General features: G+C 38.7%; 1 protein-coding gene and 1 long non-coding RNA gene across 2 annotated transcripts in view; one reads left to right on the top strand and one right to left on the bottom strand.

Annotated features, from left to right (window-relative positions):
• Positions 1–4,575, bottom strand: part of ZNHIT6 (zinc finger HIT-type containing 6) — a 54,616-nt gene extending 50,041 nt beyond the window's left edge. Inside the window, exons 1-4 of the mRNA XM_082410381.1 lie at positions 3,729–4,575; positions 2,513–2,578; positions 2,319–2,425; positions 2,148–2,233 (exon numbers count right to left, since the gene is read on the bottom strand). Of these exons, the coding sequence (XP_082266507.1) occupies positions 2,148–2,233; positions 2,319–2,425; positions 2,513–2,578; positions 3,729–4,399 (930 nt within the window). The 5' untranslated portion in view covers positions 4,400–4,575. The remainder of the gene's footprint in view (positions 1–2,147; positions 2,234–2,318; positions 2,426–2,512; positions 2,579–3,728) is intronic.
• A 119-nt stretch (positions 4,576–4,694) lies between these two features.
• The window catches only part of LOC309636977, a 59,550-nt gene continuing 39,717 nt past the window's right edge, over positions 4,695–24,527 (top strand). The window contains exon 1 of the long non-coding RNA XR_014250333.1: positions 4,695–4,922. This is a non-coding gene — a long non-coding RNA (uncharacterized lncRNA). The remainder of the gene's footprint in view (positions 4,923–24,527) is intronic.

The following is a 24,527-nucleotide window of genomic DNA, read 5'->3' as shown; positions in this document are numbered from 1 at the left end:
ACTAACAACTAGCATCTAAAAATACAAAGAATTACTACAAACCAGTAAGAAAAAACAACTGATCAATGAAAAGATGAACAAAAGACTTAACAGGCATACCACAAAGAAGAATATCCAATTGGCCAATAAAATATTTGAAAGGTGCTCAATCTCTTTAAGAATCAGACAACTACAAATTAAAAATCATAATAAAATAACACAGCCATCAAATTGACAAAAACTCAGAAACTCTGACCAAGTCAAGTATTGGAGAGGATGCGACAATAGGTACACTTAAACACTACTGTGAGTATAAACTGGTATCACCACTTTGGAAAATGTTTTGGTAACATATAGTCAAATTGAAGATATGCATACGCCACAACAAAGCAATTCCGCTTCTAGGTATAAACCCCAGAAAAACATATGTATAAGCAAACCACAATTCCTAAACAGAAGTGTTCACCATAGCACTGTTTCTAAAACTTAGAAAACCCAGAGTCCATTTATTACAGAAAATCCAGAAATAAGAATGGTTCAGGAAAGGGCATAAGCTGGTGGCAGGAACTTTTGAGAAGCTGGTAATGTTCTAATTTTAGACCTAGGTGGTAGTACATGTATGTTTACTGCATAATTATTCATTAAATGGTGTATTTTTGGACCTCCCTGGTGGTGCAGTGGTTAAGAATCCACCCGCCAATGCAGGGGACACAGGTTTGAGCCCTGGTCTGGGAAGATCCCACATGCCGCAGAGCAACTAAGCCCGTGCGCCACAACTACTGAGCCTGCTCTCTAGAGCCGGTGAGCCACAACTACTGAGCCCATGCACCACAACTACTGAAGCCCACGCGCCTAGAGCCTGTGCTCAGTAACAAGAGATGCCACCACAATGAGAAGCCTGTGCACTGCAATGAAGATTAGGCCCTGCTCGCCGCAACTAGAGAAAGCCCACGTGCAGCAACGAAGACCCAACGTAGCCAAAAAAAAAAAAAAAAAAGTGTATTTCTATTTTATGCTTTTTTATATGCATGCCATATTTCACAAAAAAAAATTTAAAAAGTAATTTATCTTTTAAGTAGAATTTAATTATGTCTAATTAAGCTTGAGGGAAAAAAAGACTTGGTGCATGGTAATTTTTCTTTCAGATGTGGGTAGTTTCATGTCTGTACCAATAACACCAATAAAATAAACTGTTTAAAAGGTACTAAAATTCTGCAACTCCAATACCAAAATGGTATTGAAAAACGAAACATAATTCCATGATGTGATTTAATAATATTATTAAAGAAATTTTAGAACAACAGCAGTTGCAAAATACTTCAAATATGTAAGTTTTAAATTTTGCATAGTGCATAAGGAATGAAAAAGGGATGGAAGTATGAAAATTAAGTATATTAAAACAAGTCCTGTTAGCTCTTCCTTCAAAATTCAAATCTAATCACTTCCCAATAATTCTAACGGCATCCTCTCTGACTAGAACCACAACAACAGCCTTATAACTGGTCTCCCAGCTTCCAATCTTCCACTCTTGCCTACTCAAGTCCACTTTCCAGAGAGCAGCAAGAGTGATCTTTCAAAAAGCCAACAGGCTCAATATCCACCCATGGCTTCCATTTTACTTCGAATACATTAGGAGCCCTCACTAGTTTCTTTAACCTCACATTCAATATGCCCCTCACTCAACTACGCTTCTGTCATCTTGCCCTTCTTTTAATTCCTCAAACACCCTAACTTCATCCCTGATTCATTCTTTACTTTTGCTTTTGTCTCTACCTGGAAAGTCTTTCTCCAAACCTTCACATGACTGCCTCTTTCTCATTATTCAGACTGCTGCTTAAATGTCATCTCTCAGAGAAGCCTCTCCTGACTTCTGTACGGAAAATAGTACCCTTATAAGCCCCTCCCCCAGCAAACAGACACCATTTTCATTTTCTCTAATCTCCTGTGTACTATCTTCCACATGCACTTAACGTTACCTGAAATTATATTTGTTCCTCTACTCATCTCCTGTCTCTCCTGCTACAATACAAGCTCCATGAGGAGAAGGACCTTGTTTTGGTCACTGCTATATCCCTAGTAACTTAATATATTTGTTGAGTGAAAAAAAAAAAAAGAATCTAATTCATTAGAAGAAATTCTAACTGGAAGGGAGTAGAAGAAATACTTACATGTTTATTGCTCATTGGTCTTTTCAAGAAAGCATCTCTAGAAATATGGTCTGCTGTTCTTGCCACATCTTCCAAAAATCGATAATCTACAAATTTCGAAATAGAAAAATAAACGAATGATATATGCCAACGGCCAGGAAGCATCAATCGGCTATGCAGAAGATGGCTTACCACTTAGGAGATTCATTTCAGTAAATTGTTGCATTGAAACATATGCAGTTTTATCTCGAACTCCATTACATGTCAGTTCTGCTTTGTGTTTCTTTACACAGGGCAAACTGAAGAGACAAAAGAGGAGGTACTTTTACACTTTGAGGTAAAAAGGGTACAGGCAGAGATAACAGGGTAGGAAATGACATATATACCTGCAGGAATAGCGCATACAACGTGGACATCTGTACTTTGCTTCTTCTGTACCACAAGTTTCACATCTACAAAAGCCCAAATGAAACTTGATAAATTATCAAATATTAACTTTACATGTTTATTTATAAACTTTTAATGCTGAGTCAATTACTCATCACAATCAATTTACAGACATGTAATCATAGTGAATAAAGTAGATGCAAGTAACTCTTATGAAATACTTGATAGCTGTCAAACATCGTTAGAAAATTCTCCTCTAGGAAATGACAACTACATTTACAATGTTGTTAATGATATGTAATTCAAGAAAACACGTATTAAATTAAAAAAAATCATCTCACTTTGACTTCCTTTTCTACTATAATCTGAGAATGAGATCATTCGATATTTTAACTTGTAACTCTTGACACTGTTAACAATTGTCTGTGTGCACATACCCAGAAGTCCAATCCATGAGCTATGTTTATTTATCTCAAAGGCAGACACACCAGAAAAAGATATAAGACCCAGGCAAATTTAGAGAGTAGCAGTTGCATTTTTCTTTCTCAACTCCTCACCCAACCTAGAATGGGCGTCAAAATAATCTAGAAATGCTATTATCCATCATCTGTCTTCAACTGTTCTTTTAGGATCTTGGGATACTGACAATCAAACTACAGCTACTTCTGTTTTACTCACTGTGTTCGAGACAGTGATAATCCCAAGAAACTGACTACTCTTATTTCCTATGCTGCCTCATTATCACACTATAAGGAAATTAAATCAAAAGCAATAAATATTCATAGTACCCATAGAGAAACTAGACAGTTGGGTGAGTTCAAGTGTATTTTCTCTAATTTTAACTTACTACACTTTGTCCTTGTTGGTTTTATTAGACTTTTCCTCACACCTATACTCTCTCAAAAGAATACTGAGCCAAGAGCATATTAAGTCAAGCCAGATTCTGGTCCAAGGCCTTTCTGGCCCCAAGAATTTTCACTTCCTAACTTGGCCACTGGACACTAGTACCAACCTCACATATTTTCACTGAATTTATTGTCATCTGACAAAACCCTCCCTTCCCAATCGCCCCCCCCCCATCATTCAGCCTCCAGGGACCCAAACTGGCACTTATTTATCATTATTCCACACCCTTCTGGTAGTGTAATTTCTTTCAATCTAGACAACAGAGGATTCCATAGCTTTATTCCCCCAATGGAATTCTCCTTGCCCTACCTTGACATGGCCAGTTTCCGCTTGGAGACCACTGGGGGATTTATCTGAGGCTCTTCTTTCACCTTTGTATCATCCATCACTTCTTCTTTAGGGAAATACTTCTCTTCTTTTACACACACTTCATCCATTATTTCCTCCTTTTTTACGTTCTGATCAAGAAACATCTCCTCCCGTTTAATCTCCAAGCTATCTTTCTTCTCTTCCTTCACTTCTAGCCAGTTCATCACTTCTTCCTTCACCTTCACGTTCTCTTCCTTTAGCTCTGGTTCTTCCACCTTCTCTTCTTTTACCATTAAACTACTATCCATCTCCTGCTTCACCTCCAACGTGCCTGGTTTTTCCTCTTTCACCTCAGGCCCATCCTCCACCTCCTGCTTTACCCACTGGTCATTCCGCATACCTTCTTCCATTTCTGACCAGTCCACTACTTCTTGCTTCACAACTGCTAGGTCCACTCGCATCTCCTCTGCCCTTGGCCCATTTCCTTCTTCCCCTTCCCCTGTCTTCCCCATTCCGGTCAGCCCATTCCCCGCCTCTCCACCGCCGGCCTCCTCGGTCCCTACTGTGCCCCTGACTCTCTCTCCACCTGACTCTAGACTTAGCCGCGCCCCTTCAGCTCCACTCTGGAGACCTTCTCCCGACGTCTCTTCATTTTCAGCAGCAAAATCCATCAGCTCAAGATCCTTGACCTCCGTTGCCACTCTGTCCTTCAATATGGCTGGTCCACGCCAATAGGAATGAATTTCTGGCCAGAACACCGACAGCGGCCCACGTGTGGATCAGAGAAGTAGCAAGCGGAAAACGCCGGCCCGGCGCGTCTCTCCAAACAGTCGTAAAGCAACGCTTCCGCGCACTGCCGCTTCACGACTCGTGGAGCTCTTTACGGCTCTGCTGCAGTCGGGCACAGACCCTCCGGGATCCGCGTGAGGCCACGCCCACTGTCATCCCGCCTTCGGGGCGGGGTTTTGCCAAACCCTTCCCTTGGGGAGGCCGCGCCTTATGCACGTGGCCACACGCTTCCGCTTAAAAAGAGCAGAGGCTCTCTGCGCCGGGGTGGGGAGAAGCGGAATCCTCACAGCTTTGTAATGGGAAGACCCACCCTAATCTGTTCTGAACTTGCATGAAAATGGAAGAAACACCTGTTATTACGCCTCTCCACGCTTCAGTTTCTTCAGCAGTACTCCAGAGACGATGGTATTACAAATCTTTTAGTTTATTTTGATGATTAAGTGTAATCATGCATGGAAATAAGCTAGCAGTGATGAAACTCAACATATGGTCGCTATTATTACTGGGAATCCTGATAGGTTTCAGGTAGGAAAGAGGGCATTAACTTTAATTCTTTCACTTCTTTGTCAGTAACAGCCGGCATCAGCCAGTTCCCCATTTACAGCATCTTACAGGATTCTCTCTAGGTGAATATATATATATATATATATATATATATATATATATATATATATATATATATATATATATATATATATATATATATATATATATATATATATATATATATATATATATATATATATATATATATATATATATATATATATATATATATATATATATATATATATATATATATATATATATATATATATATATATATATATATATATATATATATATATATATATATATATATATATATATATCAAACACACACATATTTAAAGACTGGACCAAAAATCCAACCCCCAGGACTAGAACATCTTAAAAAAAAAAAAACACAGAAAACAAAAACTATCCTGTCATCCGTTTCAGTTACTTTTGAAAATTAATATTACATACTGGGCATTAGGCATTTTCACCTAATCTTTACATGATGTCTGTGAGATTCATATTTTTCTCTCTGCATAAGGAGACTTCAAAGAAATGGATTTTTAGCTGTGGGCTGCTTTGTGCCAATCCCTCAAATCCTGTTATGGTTTGCAGGGCATTTAACTGTTATCACTCATTGACATGTTCATCAGGGAATGGGAATTTTGAATGGGTGAGCAGAATGAGGAAATTTTGAAACCTTAATTGGGGCTCCACTGATACTGTAGCACTGGCAGTTGCACTGAAGTAAGTTGGGAAAGTTTCATAAAATTTTCTTATGGGTTAAGAGGAAGAGGCTTCCAAAGGAGTCATATGGACAGAGTTTTTTCAGTATACTTAGAGGTGCCAGCTACCCATGGAGTCAAAAAGAGCCTGACTGGTAACCCTGTTACCGACCAGGGTTCTTGGACTCCTTAATTAATAGAAATTGATAAGAGGCCAGATAAGAAAATCAGGTAAGACTTTATTGGGACTTGTGCTGCAGCACAAGGGAGCGAAAACAAATAACAGGTGCCTTTGTTGGCTCTTGGGGTGGGGGGGGGGGCAGGAGGGAGCTGGTTCCTTTACATGCGGTGAGGATAGGGGTGGGTCTAGGGGTCCGCCTGAGGGGTTAGGTGGTCTGCCTATCTCCTTGGTGGTGCTGTGTGCAGGGTACAAGTGCAGTACCCTGCTTTTGCTGCAGACTCCTGAGAAGTGGCAGTTGGGTTTTTGGTCTTTTTGTATCTTGTTGTTTTTAATTTGCCCCACCTGCACATGCACACAGTTATTTTTAGTCCCTTATAGTTTCTTTGTATTCTGTTACTCTTTCTCCAGGTGCAGGCACTGCAGCAAAGGGTCCTAGGTCCCAGCCTGTCTCAGATTTGCAGGCCAGATTACATGTTTATACTAGGAATAGGGGCTAAATGACAGAAAGAATCCATGTGGCCTTGCTAAAGACAACATTTGGGGGATGAGAACAAGAGGAAGTGTTTACTCTCAAGAGAATAACGGATGTCCATTTAAGATCACAGAGAAAGTTGTGAAACTACAAATCAGACACCAGAAGCAAAAACGCTTTGGAGTATTTTGGATATTTGTCGTTTTCCTACATTTGTTCTTGTAATCTGTGTGTTGTTTTCACAGTCACTGGAGGGAATATCGTTAAACCAGTAAGGATTCTTGAGAGTATCACAGCTAGTCACTTAACTAAGTTAAACAATCAACACTTTAGGACTGTAGTTTTGATGGAGGTATCAGAGGCTGTGGTGATGTTGTTAAATGGCAGTTTTGAAGGAAAAGGGGAACTTGAGTGGTCCTGCCGGAGAGAACTTTGGGTTGTTGGAGTATAGAGCAAGGGTATTGCCTGCAGGGACAGACATGGCAGGGACGGGGGAATGAAGTTGTTTGTGGGCCTATCATTGAATTCCTATCCAGTTCCTCAAACCCCTTTCCCTCCCTTTTCTACCTCAATGGAGTAGAGGGACAAGCCCAGCTCCTGCAGTATAGGATTGAACCTTCATGCTATCCTCTATCATCTCTGTCTCCCAGCCCTGCACCAGGCATCCATAGTGCAGCTCTCCTACTCACTTTGGGAGCTGGCCCTTTGCCGAAATCATAGTTGAGTTCAATTTAACAGCTAGAAAGCTGGGGATACTTTCTAGGAAAGCATCTAAGCTAAGACTGAAATACCATGAGAGAGTGTATATTATGGATGGTGAAAACCATTTTGGTGGCTCAGCAGGCAGTGTGTAATCAGCTGTCTGGTTGACTATAGGGTAAATATTAGGAGGGCCTTTCCTGACCACTCAATGGACAAGTAAGAAAGTGAAGACCCAGAGAAATAAAATGATTTGCTCAAGATTACGTGGCTATTAGTGGCAGTACTCTAACAGAAAATTAATGATCTGGTCAAAGCCTTTGTTCGCACCTGAGCCTGGTTAAAAGAAAGGCTGGAAAGTGGAAGTGCAGCTGGGTCCACACAAGAGGCAGGAACCAGAAAGCTTGGAAGCCTGAATTTTATCTTGTGGGCATGTGTTGTGATGGGTTGCATGTTGGGTTACTGAGAAACAGACGCTGATAGGAGTTATTAGGGTTCAATGCCTGTGAAAGGAAGGAGGAGGAAGCAGGATTGGTCAGAGAGAGAATTTAAGATGTGATGCAGGTCTGACAAATCCTTGGCCAACTTGCCGGGTCGCTCTGGAGAAAGCGTTTTCTTTCGAGTGTCCTGCATCAGGCAGAACTGCTCCATGCTTTATATCTGACCCCGCTCAGTCACCAGATGCAGACTGCCCCAGAAAGGACGTGATCTTGGGCAGTAGGCTTCTCTGCAGCTGGAGCTGACAGCTGGAGGCTGATGACTGCACTTCTTGTGGCTGGGTATCAAGTTCTTTGAAGGGGGATCCGGGTGGCATCTCTCCATGGCTACCACAGTGTGAATGTGTATTTGCCTCGGTGGCCACAGGGCCTTTTGTCACTGAATCCACTTCGTTCTTCTTTCTTTGAAGGCTAGGTGTATCTCTTTCCCATGTACCTTGTTAAAAAATACAGCCACTCCACAACCCCCAGGTTTATATATCCTCAGTGCGTGTAGTCGTGGAGACTCACTATTGTCCAATTCCAAATGTCTGGGGAAGAGTCTGATTGGATCAGCAAAGTAAGGGGGGTAGGATCTCTTAGTGTAAACATGATTGTGGAGTTGTCAGGGAAGACCAGTTTGATCTGGGCAGTGTTCTTAGATGACAATGGGAAAAGTACTGGGTTTAAGTCTCCAAGCTACATGCTACTAGCTACTAGTAGCCACTAGTTGTGTGACCACGCCACGTCTAATTTGGTTTCTTCATCTGTAAAATGGAGATAGTTATAGCTATTTAACAGAGCTGTTTTGAGAAATGAGAAAATGTATGTGAGCTTTTAAACAGTAAAGCATTTTATAATTATAAGTATTATTTTCCTCATTCTACTAGTAATTTTGAAAGGTTCACTGATGACAGCTTACTTGTTCTCTCTTTCAGACTGTGGAGGACAAAGCTGAGATAATCACATTCCCCAGTTCTCGGCACATTCTCACCATGTGCGACAACCCTTTCTTTAATGTTTTTGTCATTTGTACATCTCCACTCTCATTACTCTCCCCCTCACTCTCATGCATTTGATATGGTTCCTTACGTAAACATGTCTTTGTGAAATACATAGTGTTGTTTTATTGTGTGCTATTTGTAACAGCTTCCTTGAGGTATAATTCACGTAAAAATACACCTATTAAAAAGATACACCTATTATAAACTTACAATTCAGTAACTTTAAATTTATGTAGTTGTGCAACCATCACAACAGTCCAGTTTTAGAACATTTCCATCTTCGCCCCAAATTCCATTGTTTCCATTTGCAGTCAGTCTCTGTTCCCAGGCAACCATTGATCTGTTTTCTATCTCTATAGATTTGCCTTTCTTAGAAGTGTCATATGAAATCATACAATATGTGGTCTTTTGAGTTTGGCTTCTTTCATTTAGCGTAAAGTTTTTGAAGCTTACCCATGTTGTAGCATGTATTGGTAGTTTGTTCCCTTTTTATTTCTGCATAATATTCCATTGTATAGATATATCACATTTTGTTCATTCCTTTACTAACTGGTGGACATTTGGATTGCTTCCAGGTTTGGTTATGAATAATTCTGCTTCCACATTCACATATAAGTCTTTGTGTATATATATATTTTCATTTCCCTTGAGTAGATAGGTACCTGGGAGTGGTATTTCTGGGCCATGTAGAAAGTTTATGTTTAATTTTTTAAGAAATAGTCAAACTGTTTCCCAAAATAGCTATTCCATTTTACATTCCCACTGGCAAAGTATTAGGGTTCCAGTTTCTCTACATTTCTTGCCCAAATTTGGTATGGTCAGTCTTTTTGATTATGGGTGTATAGTGGTATCTCACTGTGAATTTAATTTGCATTTTCTTAATGACCAGTAATGATGTTGAGTATCTTTTCATGTGCTTACTGGTCATTCGTATGTGAAATGTTTATTAGTGAAATGTTTATTCAAATCTTTTGCCTATTTTTTCTTATGTTACCTTTTACTTTTTAAGTTTAAAAAATTTTAAAAATTTAATACAATTTTAAAAGGTTATTTTCCATTTAGTTATTACACAGTGTTGGCTGTATTCCCTGTCTTGGTACGATACATCCTTGAGCCTGCCTTACAACAAAGAGTTTGCACCTCGCACTCCCCCACTCTTATATTGCCCCTCCTGCCCCCGCCACAAGTGGTTACCAGTAGCTTGTTCTCTATATCCGTGAGTCTTCTTTTGTGTTATGAGTAGCGGCGGGGTGAACGCACAGCTATTAGCACGCGACCGTTAATGCTTGGCGGTTAGAGGTCCCACTCTGCCAACAGTCTGCATGCAGTGTTCCTCGGGGCAGAGAGTGCTGTGAGAGGCGGATCTCAGCCTTCTCTCTGGGGCCCTCCAGGCCCCCTGGCCTTGGGCCGGCGGGTGAGCTGGGGAGCCGGGGACAGGCTGAGGGCTGTGTCCTGCAGGGCCCCAGAGCCCTCACCACAGCCACCCACTGGCCGGACCCAGGCCTTGAAGCAGCAGCGACCCTCTCCCCCATCCCCACCTCTGCGACTTAACGGTGGCAGCCGTGTCCATGGGTTGCAGTCCGGGAAATCCAGCACCCATTTGGGTGGCCTGAGGAGCCTGAGGGCCAGTTGAGTCCTGGGCACCTTGCTTCCTCACTGGTGATGGCTGGGCAGGGTCTGGGACTTGGCCCTGAGGGTGCCACCGACTGAGATCTGCCTCCTCAGCTGGGTCTGGGCACTGGTGGGAGGACCCGGACTGGGTACTGGACGAAGGCTCCTGGGCAGGGTAACCAGCCCGCGAAGGGACCCCTTCCTCTTAGACAGGGCTTGGACCTCGGAGGTCAAAAGTTGAACCTTGAGTCCTTGCCCTCTCTTGTCAGAACAGAGAATAACCTTTGTTTCGGTGGAAGTTTACAGGAACATCGTGACCTATTACCTGACCTCAAAAACAAAGGATCTGACACCAAGAAGTTTGCAACAACTAACCACGCCCCTCCCTCACCTTTCCTATAAAAGGCTTTGCTAGAAGCTTTTGGGGAGTTTGGGGTTTTTAGGGCCTGAGCCACCCGTCTCCTTGCATGATCCTGCAGTAAACCTTTCTCTGCTCCAGGCTCCAACATTTTGATATTGTTTGGCTTCACTGTGTGTTGGGCACATGGACTTGCATTGAGTAACAGTTATATTCACTAGTTTGTTGTATTTTTATAGATTCCACATATAAGTGATATAATACATTATCTGTCTGACTTATTTCACTTAGCATAATGCTCTCCAAGTTCATCCATGTTCCTGCAAATGGCAAAATTTCGTTCTTTTTTTATGGCTGAGTAGTATTCCATTGTAAAGACATACCACCTCGTCTTTATCTATTCATCTGTTAATGGACCCTTAGGTTGCTTCCATATCTTGGCAATTGTAAATAATGCTGCTATGAACACTGGGGTGCGTGTGTCCTTTCAAATTAGTGTTTTTGTTTTCTTCAGATATATACCCAGGAGTGGAATTGCTGGGTCATATGGTAGTTCTATTTTTAGTATTTTGAGAAACCTCCATACTGTTTTCCACAGTGACTGCGTGAATTCCTATTCCCACCAACAGTGTACATAGTTTTGTTTGTTTTTTGTTGTTTTTTTGAATTGCTCAGTTTTCATTGAATGAATTCAGAATTGGGAGACTTTTTCCAAGAAATATGTGAAACTTATGCCTAAAATTCAAGGCTTTTTAGAGCCTTAGAGTTATGGTTTTTCTTTTCTCATTCTCAATGAGTCCCTCTCTCTCTCTCTCTCTCTTTTTCTGTCTCTCTGGTTCTGGATTTTTTACATACTCATTTATGTATAAAGTTTTGAGCCAGGAGAAGGTAAAAAACATTGTGGAATTCTTGGAGGTTCTTAGAATGCTATGGGTTGCTAGAGTTCAAAGTAGTTTTCTCTACTGAAATGGACAAAGTGAGACTAATTCTTTTGGCTTATCAGGAGGGTATGCATGGATTAAATGTGATCATAGTATAGTAAAACTTTATTTTAAGATTCATCTAAATGAATATTACCCTTCTAAGTAGTCAACTAGGGATTGCATATACTTATTTTTCTTGATGCTGTTGTTTAAAAATAGGTTTTATAACTTTTTTCTTAGATTTATCTTCTGGAATAGTTTGAATCAAGATAAAGCTTGTTTCACATATTGTTTTTGATATTTTTAAAACATTTTTATTTTATATTCGAGTAGAGTTGATTTACAATGTTGTGTCAGTTTTAGGTGTACCGCAAAATGATTCAATTATACATATAATATATGTATAATTCTCTTTTTCAGATTCTTTTCCCATATACATTATTACAGAATATTGAGTAGAGTTCCCTGTGCTATACAGTAGGTCCTTGTTCAGTATCTATTTCATATATAGTAGTGTGTATATGTTAATCCCAAACTCCTAATTTATCCCTCCCCCCACCTTTCCCCTTTGGTAAACATAAGTTTGTTTTCTCTGTCTGTGAGTTTGCTTCTGTTGTGTAATTAAGTTATTTTGTATCTTTTTTTTTAAGATTCTACATATAAGTGATATTATATGATATTTATCTTTCTCTGTCTGACTTACTTACATCACTTAGTATCATAATCTCTAGGTCCATCCATATTGCTGCAAATGGCATTATTTCATTCTTTTTTATGGCTGAGTAATATTCCATTGTATATATGTACCACATCTTCTTTATGTATTCCTCTGTCAGTGGACACTCAGGTTGCTTCCATGTCTTGGCTATTGTAAATAGTGCTGCAATGAATATTGGGGTGCATATGTTTTTTCGAAGCATGATTTTCTCCGGATATATGTCCAGAAGTGGGATTGCTGGATCGTATGGCAACTCTATTTTTAGTTTTTTAAGGAACCTCCATACTGTTCTCCATAGTGGCTCTACCAATTTACATTTCCACCAACAGTGTAGGAGGGTTTCCTTTTCTCCACACCCTGTCCAGCTTTTATTTCTTGTAGACTTTTTGATGATGGCCATTCTGACTGGTGTGAAGTGATACCTCATTGTAGTTTTGATTTGCATTTCTCTAATAATTAGTGATGTTGAGCATCTTTTCATGTGCTTTTTGGCCATCTGTATGTCTTCTTTGGGCAAATATCAATTTAGATCTTTCACCCATTTTTTGATTGGGTTTTTTTGTTTTTTTGATATTGGGCTGCATGAGCTATTTGTATATTTTGGAGATTAATCTGTTGTCAGTTGCTTCATTTGTAAATATTTTATCTCATTCCATGGGTTGTCTTTTTGTTCTGTTTATGATTTCCATTGCTGTGCAAAAGCTTTTAAGTTTAATTAGGTCCCACTGGTTTATTTTTGTTTTTATTTTCATTACTCTAGGAGGTGAATCCAAAAAGATATTGCTGCGATTTATGTCAAAGAGTGTTCTGCCTATGTTTTCCTCTAAGAGATTTATAGTATCTGGCCTTACATTTAGGTCTTTAATCCATGTTGAGTTTATTTTTGTGTATGGTGTTAAAGAATGTTCTAATTTCTTTCTTTTACATGTAGCTGTCCAGTTTTCCCAGTACGACTTATTGAAGAGACTGTCTTTTCTCCATTGTATAGTCTTGCCTCCTTTGTTGTAGATTAATTGACCATAGGTGCATGGGTTTATTTCTGGGCTTTCTATCCTGTTCCTTTGATCTATAAGTTTGTTTTTGTGCCAGTACCATACTGTCTTGATTACTGTAGCTTTATAGTATAGTCTGAAGTCAGGGAACCTTATTCCTCCAGCTCCATTTTTCTTTCTCAAGATTGCTTTGGCTCTTTGGGGTCTTTTGTGTTTCCATACAAATTTTAAGATATTTTCTTTTAGATCTGCAAAAAATGCCATTGGTAATTTGATAGGGATTGCATTGAATCTGTAGATTGCCTTGGGTAGTATAGTCATTTTGACAATATGAATTCTTCCAATCCAGGATCATGGTATATCTTTCTATCTGTTTGTGTAATCTTCGATTTCTTTCATCAGTATCTGAGTACAGGCCTTTTGCTTCCTTAGGTAGGTTTATTCCTAGGTACTTTATTCTTTTTGATGTGATGGTATAAGGGATTGTTTCCTTAATTTCTCTTTCTGATCTTTTGTTGTTAGTTATAGAAATGTAACAGATTTCTGTGTATTAATTTTGTATCCTGCAACTTTACCAAATTCATTGATTAGCTCTAGTGGTTTTCTGATGACATCTTTAGGATTTTCTATGTGTAGTATCATGTCATCTACAAACAGTGACAGTTTTACTTGTTTTCCAATTTGGATTCCCTTTATTTCTTTTTCTTCTCTGATTGCCATAGTTAGGACTTCCAAAACCACGTTGAATAAAAGTGGCAAGAGTGGTGTCCTTGTCTTGCTCCTGATCTGAGAGGAAATGCTTTCATTTTTTCACCATTGAGTATGTTAGCTGTAGGTTTGTCATATGTGGCCTTTATTATGTTGTTGGTATGTTCCCTCTGTGCCCACTTTTTGGAGAGTTTTTATCATAAATGGGTGTTGAATTTTGTCAAAAGCTTTTTCTGCATCTATTGAGATGATCATATGGTTTTTATTCTTCAGTTTGTTGATGTGGTGTGTCATACTGTTTGATGTGCAGGTGTTGAAAAATCCTTGAATGCCTGGGATAAATCCCACTTGATCATGGTGTATGATTGTTTTAATGTATTGTTGGATTCAGTTTTCTAGTATTTTGTTGAGGATTTTTGTGTTGTGTTCATCAGTGATATTAGCCTGTAATTTTGTGTGTGTGTTTGGTATCTTTGTCTGGTGTTGGTATCAGGATGATGGTGGTCTCATAGAATGAGTTTGGAGTGTTCCTTCCTCTTCAATTTTTGGGACTATTTTTAGAAGGATATGTTAATTCTTCTCTAAAAGTTTGATAGAATTCGCCTGTGAAGCCATCTGGTCCTGGACTTTTGTTTGTTGGAAGTTTTCAAATCATAGTTTCAATTTCAGTATTTGTGATTGGTCTGTTCAAATTTTCTATTTTTTCCTGTTTCAGTCTTGGGAGATTGTACCTTTCTAAGAATTTGTCCTTCTAGGTTGTCCATTTTATTGGCATGTAGTTGCTTGTAGTAGTCTCTTATGATCCTCTGTATTTCTGTGGTGCCTGTTGTAACTTCTCTTTTTTCATTTCTAATTTTATTGATTTGAGACCTCTCCCTTTTTTTCCTTGGTGAGTCTGGCTAAAGGTTTAAGAATTTTGTTTATCTTTTCAAAAGAACCAGCTTTTAGTTTCTTTGATCTTTTCTATTGTTTTCTTCATCTCTGTTTCATTTATTTTTGCTCTGATCTTTATGATTTCTTTCCTTCTACTAACTTTGGAATTTTTGTTCTTTTTTTCTCTAGTTCCTTTAGGTGTAAGGTTAGGTTGTTTACTTGAGATTTTTCTTGTTTCCTGAGGTAAGATTGTATTGCTATAAACATCCCTCTTAGAACTGCTTTTGCTGCGTCCCATAGGTTTTGGATCATTGTATTTTCATTTTCATTGGTCTCTAGATACTTTTTGATTTCCTCTTTGATATCTTCAGTGTTCCATTGGTTCTTTAGCAGCATATTGTTTAGCCTCCACGTGTTTGTGTTTTTTATGGTCGTTTCTTTGTAGTTGATTTCTAATCTTACAGCGTTGTGGTCGGAAAAGATGCTTGATAAGATTTCAGTTTTCTTAAATTTACTGAAACTTGTTTTATGACCAAGCATGTGATCTATCCTGGAGAATGTTTCATCTGCACTTGAAAAGAGTGTGTGCTCTGCTGCCTTTGCATGGAATGCTATATAAGTATTAATTTAGTCCATCTCGTCTAATGTGTCACTTAAGGCCTGTGTTTCCTTATTGATTTTCTGTCTGGATCATTTGACCATTGATGTAAGTGGGGTGTTGAAGTCCCCAACTATTATTATGTTACTGTCGATTTCTTCTTTTATGGCTGTTAGCATTTGCCTTATATATTGAGGTGTTCCTATGTTGGGTGCATATATATTTACAATTATTACATTTTCTTCTTGAATCGATCCCTTGATCATTATGTAGTGTTCATCTTTGTTTCTTATAACAGTCTTTATTTTAGAGTCTATTTTGTCTGATATGAGTATTGCTACCCCAGCTTTCTTTTGATTTCCATTTGCATAGAATACCTTTTTTCATCCCCTCACTTTGAGTTTGTGTGTGTCCCTCGATCTGAAGTGGGTCTCTTGTAGACAGCATATATATGGGTCTTGTTTTTGTATCCATTTAGCCAGTGTGTCTTTTGGTTGGAGTGTTTAATCCATTTATATTTCAGGTAATTACCAATATGTATGTTCTTATTGCCATTTTGTTAATTGTTTTGGATTTGTTTTTGTAGATCTTTTTCTTCCCTTCCTCTTTTGTTCTCTTCTCTTCTTCTTTGGTGACGCTCTTTAGTGTTGTGTTTGGATTCCTATTTCTTTTTTGTGTGTATATCTATTGTAGATTTTTGGTTTTTGGTTACCGTGAGGTTTTGATATAGCAGTCCATATATATACAAGATTGTTGTAAAGTTGCTGGTCTCTTAATTTTCAAATGCATCCCTAGTATCCTGCATTTTTACTTTCCTCTTCTCACGATTGCTCGTTTTGATATCATACTTGTTTGTGGATGATTTCTTACCTTTACTGTATATTTGCTTTTATTAGTGAGCTTTCCCATTTGTAAATTTCTTGTTTCTAGTTGTGGCCTTTTCTTTTCTGCCTAGAGAAGTTCCTTTAACATTTGTTGTAAAGATGGTTTGGTGGTGCTGAATTCTCTTAGCTTTTGCTTGTCTGTAAAGGTTTTGATTTCTCTGTCGAATCTGAATGGGAGCCTTGCTGGGTAGAGTATTCTTAGTTGTAAGTTTTTCCCTTTTTTCACTTTAAGTATATCATGCCACTCCCTTCTGGCCTGCAGAGTTTCTGCAGAAAAATCAGCTGATAACATTATGGGGACTCCCTTGTATGTTATTTGTTGCTTTTCTCTTGTTGCTTTTAATATTTTCTCTGTTTTTCTTGTCTATTTGATTAATATATCTCTCAGTGTCTTCCTCCTTGGGTTTATCCTGTATGGGACTTCCTGTGCTTCCTGGACTTGGGTGACTGTTTCCTTTCCCATGTTAGGGAATTTTTCAGCTATTATCTCTTCAAATATTTTCTCAGGCTCTTTCTCTCTCTCTTCTCTTTCTGAGACCCCTATAATGCTAATGTTGGTGCATTTAATGTTGTCCCAGAGGTCTCTTAAACTGTCCTCATTTGTTTTCATTCTTTTTTCTTTATTCTCTTCTGCAGCAGTGATTTCCACCATTCTGTCTTCCAGGTCATTTATACATTCTTCTGCCTCAGTTATTTTGCTATTGATTCCTTCTAGTGTATTTTTTATTTCAGTTATTGTACTGTTCAACTCTGTTTGTTTATTCTTTAAATCTTCTAGGTCTTTGGTAAACATTTCTTATATCTTGGTCTGTGCCTCCATTCTTTTTCAGAGATTTGGATCATCTTTACTGTCATTACTGTGAATTTTTTTTCTGGTAGGTTGCCTATCTCCCCTTCACTTAGTTGTATTTGTGGGGTTTTGTCTTGTGCCCACATCTGGAGCATATTCCTCTGACGTCTCATTTTGTCTAACTTTCTGTGTTTGTAGTCTCCATTCTGCAGGCTGCAGGATTCTGCTTCCTCTTGTTTCTGGTGTCTGCCCCGTCATGGGTGAGGCTGGTCTAGAGGCTTGAGCAAGCTTACTGGTAGGAGGGACTGGTACCTGCCCACTGGTGGGTGGAGCTGGGTCTTATCTCTCTGGTGGGGAGGGCTGTGTCAAGGGTTGTGTTTAGAGGTGGCTGTAGGCTCAGGAAGACTTTAGGCACCCTGTCTGCTGATGGGTGGAACTGTGTTCCCGCCCTGTTGGTGGTTTGGCCTGAGGCATCCCAGCACTGGAGCCTGTGGGCTGTTGGGTGGGGCCAGGTCTCGGTGTCAAAATGGCAGCCTCCAGGAGAGCTCACACCTATGAATAATCCCTGGTACCTTCGCCACCAGTGTCCCTGTGCCCACAGTGAACCACAGTTGCCCCCCTGCCTCTCCAGGAGACCCTCCGATACCAGCAGGTAGGTCTGACCCAAGCTCCTATGAAGTTACTGCTTTTTCACTGTGTCCTGGTGCACATGAGACCTTGATGCGTGCCTTCTAAGGGTGGAGTTTCTGTTTCCCCTAGTCCTGTGGAGTTCCTGCAATCAAGCCCCGCTGGCCTTTAAAGCCAAATGCTCTGGGGGCTTCTCCTCCCGATGCCTGACCCCCAGACAGGGGAGCCTGATGTGGAGCTCAGAACTCTCATTCCTGTGGGAGAACCTCTGCGATATAATTATTTTCCAGTGTTGGGGTCGCCTACCTGGCAGGTTTGGGATTTGATTGTATCATGAATGTGCCCCTCCTACCATCTCGTTGTGGCTTCTTCTCTGTCTTTGGATGTAGAATATCTTTTTTGGTAGGTTCCTGTCTTTTTTGTCGGTGGTTGTTCAGCAGTTAGTTGTGATTTTGGTGTTTTCGTGAGAGGAGGTGAACTCAAGTCCTTCTGCTCAGCCATCTTGTCTCACCATTTATCTATTTCTGTTCTTTTTGATGATATACATTCTGACAGGTATGAGATGATACATCTCATTGTGGTTTTGATTTGCATTTCCCTGATGATAAGTGATGTTGAGCATCTTTTCATGTGTTTGTTGGCCATCTGCATTTTCTCTTTGGAAAAATGTCTATTCAGTTCTTTTGCCCATTTTTTTGTTGTTTGTTTCTCATTTTTAAAAAAATTTTATTTTATTGAAGTATAGTTAATTTACAACGTTGTGTTAGTTTCAGGTGTACAGCAAAGTGATTCAGTTATACATAAAATTCAAATACTGTTTTTCAGCTTCTTTTTCATTATAGGTTATTACAAGATACTGAGTATCTTGTACTGAGTATAGTACCGAGTATAGTTTCCTGTGCTATACAGTAGTATTTCTTATTTATTTTATGTGTAGTACTGTGTATATGTTAATTCTAAACTCCTAATTTATCTCTTCCCCTACTTGCTACCCCCTTTGGTAACCATAAGTTTGTTTTCTATGGCTGTGAGTCTGTTTTGTAAATAAGTTAATTTGTATCTTTTTTTAGATTCCACACATTAGTGATATCATATGATATTTGTCTCTCTCTGTGTGACTTACTTCACTTAATATGATAATTTCTAGGTCCATCCATGTTATTGCAAATGGCATTATTTCATTCTTTCTTATGGCTGAGTAATATTCCATTGTATATATGTACCACATCTTCCTTATGCATTCCTCTGTTGATGGACATTCAGGTTGCTTCTATGTCTTGGCTATTGTAAATACAGTAAGTCCCCTACATGTGAACAAGTTCCATTCCAAGAGTACCTACGTAAGTCCTGTTTGTTCGTTATTCCAACAAAGTTAGCCTAGGTACCCAACTAACACGATCGGCTCTACAGTATTGTACTGTAATAGGTTTATAATAGTTTTCACACAAATAATACATAAAAAGACCCCAAAAATAATGAAAACATTTTTAACCTTACAGTACAGTACCTTGAAAAGTACAGTAGTACAGTACAACAGCTGGCATACAGGGGCTGGCATCAAGTGAACAGGCAAGAAGAGTTACTGACTAGAGGAGGTAGAGGAGGTGGGAGATGGTAGAGCTGAAGGATCATCAGCAATAGGAGACGGAGGGAAAGCTGCATTTTCACTCACAGGCACAGGTTCTGGTTCCTTGCTAGATTCAATTCTATCTACCCTCTTGAAAAAACAATCCAGTGATGTCTGGGTAGTAGCTCTTATTTTCTTGTCATAGATGACACAGTAGCACTGGATTGTATTCTGAATGGCTGCTGCAACCTTCGTGTACCGTTCTACGTTTGGGCCCTGTGCCTCAGAAACTAATAGTGCCTCCTCAGATAAAGAAAATCCTGTTGCCATTTCCTGCATTGTGAATGTCTTCAGTTCTTCAGTTACTTCTTCTTCCTCTTGTCTCTCTTCATCATTTTTCTGGACCTCCAATTCCTGGTGCTTCTTAGCAGTACCAGCTACACCACTGCTGCTTTTATACTTGCTTCTGGACATCCTGGGCTTGAAATAAAGATACTGTACTACTGTATCCTATACAGTACTGTACAGTAAAGTGCACAAAAGCACAACCACTTTTAGAGGATGCATGCACGTGATGATGTATGCCAAACACTTGAACTAACTTATGTAAGTTAGTTCACGATTGGACATGTGAACACACATTTGCATCTTTGATGGCCATTCTGACTGGTGTGAGGTGATACGTTACTGTAGTTTTGATTTTCATTTCTCTAATAATTAGTGGTGTTGAGCATCTTTTCATGTGCCTATTAGCCATCTGTATGTCTCTTTGGAGAAATGTCTATTTAGGTCTTCTACCCATTGTTTGATTTTTTTTTTTTTATATTGAGCTGTATGAGCTGTTTGTATATTTTGGAGATTGATTCTTTGTCAGTCATATCTTGAGAAAGAAGAACAGAGCTTGAGGAATCATGCTTCCTGACTTCAGACTATACTATGAACCTACAGTAATCAAACTACTATGGTACTGGCATAAAAACAGACACATAGATCAATGGAACAGGATAGAGAACCCAAAAATAAACCCATGCACCTATGGTCAATTAATCTACAACGAAGGAGGCAAGACTATACAATGGAGAAAAGACAGTCTCTTCAATAAATGGTACTGGGGAAACTGGACAGCTACATGTAAAAGAAAGAAATCAGAACATTCTCTAACACCATACACAAAAATAAACTCAAAATGGATTAAAGACCTAAACGTAAGGCCAGATACTATAAAACTCCTAGAGAAAAACATAGGCAGAACATTCTTGACATAAATTGCAGCAATATTTTTTTGGATCTGTCTCCTAAAGTAAAGGAAATAAAAGCTAAAATAAACAAATGGGACCTAGTTAAAATTAAAAGCTTTTGCACAGAAAAGGAAACCACTGACAAAATGAAAAGACAATCTTTTGCCTATTTTTGTTATTTGTCTTTTTTATTATCAAATTATAGTAGTTCTTCATATATTATGGATAAAAGTCTTTGTTATATAGTTACCAAGGTGTTCCCCAATGATCTCCAGCTTCTGTCATTCATACCAATGTGTAGAACCTTTCCAAATTGTCCCAGGATTGGTCTGTGTTACCAGTAGTGTGCAGCAGAAGTAATATGTTGCTCCTGAGGTTAGGTTTGAAAAAAGGCTGTGGTTTCTGTCTCAGGCAATTGCTCTCTTACTCTCTTTCCTAGATCACTCACTCTGGGAGAGATAAGCTGCCATGTTGTGAGTAGCCCTACAGGGAGGCCCATGTGTCAGGGAACTGAAGTCTCTGACCGTCATGGGCTGAATTACGTTCTTCCCAAATTCAAATGTTGAAGCCCTAACCCCTAGTACCTCAAAATGCGGCTGTTTGGAGATAGGGCCTTTAAAGAGGTGATTAAATTAAAATGAGGCCATTCAGGTGGGCCCTAATCCAATTCTTTTAAGAAGAGGAAATTTAGACACAAAAGGAGACATCAAGGATGTGTGCACCCAGAGAAAAGCCATGCGAAGACACAGCAAGAAGGTCATCTACAACTCAAAGAGGCCTCAGAAGGAACAAAACCTGCTGACACCGTGATCTTGGACTTCTAGCCTCCAGAACTTTTGGAAAATAAGTTTGTGTTATTTAAGCCACTCAATTTGTGCTATTTTGTTATAGCAGCTCTATCAAACTAATACACTGGGTAACAAACAGCAAGGAACTGAAGCTTGATAACAACCATGTGAGTGAGTTTGGAAGCACGTTCTCTAGTCCTAATCGAGTCTTGACATGACTGCAGCTCTGACTGACAGCTGCACTCAGATTCCTCAGATTCAAAAATTGTGTGAGATAATAGATATTTGTTGTTTTAAACTACTAACTTTTGGGCCAATTGCTACACAGCAGTAGATAATTAATGACAAGTCCTTGTATGGTTTGCAAATATTTTCCCCTAGACTTATTTTTAATTTTCCTAATTGTGTCTTTTAAAGAGCAAAAGTTTTATATTTCAGTGAAGTTCAATTTACTTTTAAAATGAATTGTGCTTTTTGTGTCACACTAGTAAATTTTTGCCTAGACCAAAGTCCCAAAAATTTTTTTCCTATATTTTCTAGAAGCTTTATAGTGGTTCATACATTTAGGTCTATGATCCATTTTGAGTTGTTCTTTAACATATACTACAAAGTAATGGTTTGAGTTCTTTTTTGCATATGGATATCTTATTGTTCTAGCCTCATTTGTTAAAATTATTATTCTTCCCTTTTGAATTGCCTTGACATTTTGTAAAAAAATCAAGTAACCATAAATGTAAGAATTTATTTCTGGAATTTCTATCCTATTTCATTGAGCTATAGGTCTATCTTTGTACCAATACCACACTCTCTTGATTATCATTACTTTATATTAAGTTCTAAAATAAGATAATTAAGTCCTTCTAATTTTGCAAAAATATGTTAGCTATTCTAGGTCGTTTGCATATCCATATAAATTTTAGGATCAGTTTACCAATTTCTACAAAAGATCTTGCTAGGATTTTGACAAGGATTGTATAGAATTGATAGATTTATTGGTAGGAAACAGGCACCTTAACGGTAGTGTGTTTTACAGTCCATGAAAATGTAAAGTCACTCATTTACTTAGATTGTCTTTAATTTCACTTAACAGTGCTTTGTAGTTTTCATTGTAAAAGTTTTTTTGCATGTCGTGCTATATATATTCCTAAGTATTTTATTCTTTTTGAAGTGATTTTGAAAGGGATTATTTAATTTAATTTTTGAATTTTTCATTGCTAGCTTATAGAAATACAATTGATTTTTCTATATGTTGATTTTGTATCCTGCAACCTTTCTAAATTCATTTATTTTATTACACATTATATATTATATATATGTATATGTCTGATTCAGTTAGCTAGTATTTTGTTCCTACGTTTTTATGAATGTTAATGAAGGATATTAGCTCTCTTTTCTTATAATGTTGTAGGTTTTATTAGGGTTCTCTCCATATCCTTTAACGTTGATGTTTCCCATCTCTTCATTGCTTCTAGATACATTCTGGGAGAGATCCCTAACTAATTTCTACCTTACTAATTTGTTATCTGATGGTGTCCAGTCTGTCAGCCAACCCATCCACTGAGTTCATTTCAATCACCGTATTTTTCATAACCAGTATCTCCAGCTTATTATTGCTTCATATTGCTAACATTCTCCCTTATCTCTTTGGTGGCATTTCTTTTACTCACTTAAAATTTCTCAATTTTTTTGGGTCCATTAATTCTACTCCTCTAGCAGAAATTGTCTAGTTTTCTAAAAAAATTTCTTTTGTGAGTTATACTCCTCAGATGCTGTAATATTTTCCTCTGTGATCTCTTATTCCCTTGGGAGTGTCAGCAACTTCAGCTGTAATTCATACTTGAAAGGGAGGATCAAAAGCCTGAGACTAGGATTGTAATTCTTTTTCTGGTGATTTTTTTTTTTCTTAAGAGGGTTCGCTAAAGGGGAGCATGGATGAACCTCAGGGTGAAAAGCCTCTTGTGTTACAATCTGAGTTCTGCTAGTTCCATTTTGCCCTTCCAGGAAGAGAACATGCCTGTAGGTTATCTCCCAGTTCCCCTGCATTTGCCATCCCTTTTCCAAGAGCTACTGTATCCTCTGCTACTTCCTAGACCCCAGGGTGGAAGGAAGTAAAGGAGAGAACTGTTCCAAGCCAACCTGTACACATAGTTATCAGCTCCCCCATGTTACTCTGCCTCCTTGGACAGGTGCTGGGCTGGACCTGCTGTTTTCATGTCCACATCGAGTTGGCGTGGGCTGTGATCCACCCAGGGTAATGTGGTTAGAAGAAGGCACAATCAGCCCATCTCTCCATTCTACTCCTTATCTCCATCAGTGTTCATCTATGACCCCAGGCTTTCCTTTTCCCACCACAATGGTACCCAACTCCCTTTCATCTCCCAGGGGTTTGTCAGTGTTTCTGAGTTAGTCTCTAAGATCCATCATCATCCTCTCACTTACACGACATCTTCAGGATTAGACTTGGGAACTCCAGGAGGCAGTGGTATTGTTAGTTTGCTATCTTTTCAGGAACTGAATTCTACAGATTGAACTTTTAAGAAGCAGTGATGGCAATGAATTTCTGAAATTACTTCAAGTGTATCTCAAATTCTCAAACATCTTTCCTACTGGGCTTCTCATGACATTGCTCAAATTTTCCGAGGGTGCAAGATGTTTCATTATGTTCACAAAGGTTTTGTTATATTCCCAACTTTGAGGCAATGCAGTAATTCCCATATGCTGGTCCATGGACTGTTAGTTACATCACCATCACTTGGTGTACTTGATCAGAACCAGATTTCTGGGTCTCTTCCTAGAGACCAATCAAAATGGAGAGAGCTTAATAAAAATGGAGAGAGCTATTGGGAAATCTTTTTAACAAATGTCTTTGTGTATACTTCTGATGTATAATCAGGTTTGGAAACCACTTGGGGAAGGCATTACAACTGCACTGTCCAGTATGGTACCACTGGCCACAGTGGCTGTTAAGCACTTGATATGTGGTGATCCAAATAGAGATGTACTGTAAATGTAAAATACTTACACTGGATTACAAAGATTAGTACAAAATTTAATAACATTTTTATATTGAGTACGTGTTGAAATAGTATTTTAGATACAGTGGGTTATGTAGAATACATTATTAAAATTTTCACCTGTTTCATTTTAGTTTTTAAAATGTAGGTACTGTAAAATTTTAAATTACGTATGTGACTCATGTTAAATTTCCATTGGACAATGCTACACTAGAAGATATTATTAA

The sequence above is a fragment of the Balaenoptera physalus genome (genome assembly GCF_965194825.1).
Source record: "Balaenoptera physalus genome assembly, chromosome: 1".
Lineage (NCBI taxonomy): Eukaryota > Metazoa > Chordata > Mammalia > Artiodactyla > Balaenopteridae > Balaenoptera > Balaenoptera physalus.
Note: the sequence above shows the minus strand (reverse complement) of the source record. Positions and strands in the feature narration are given on the sequence as shown.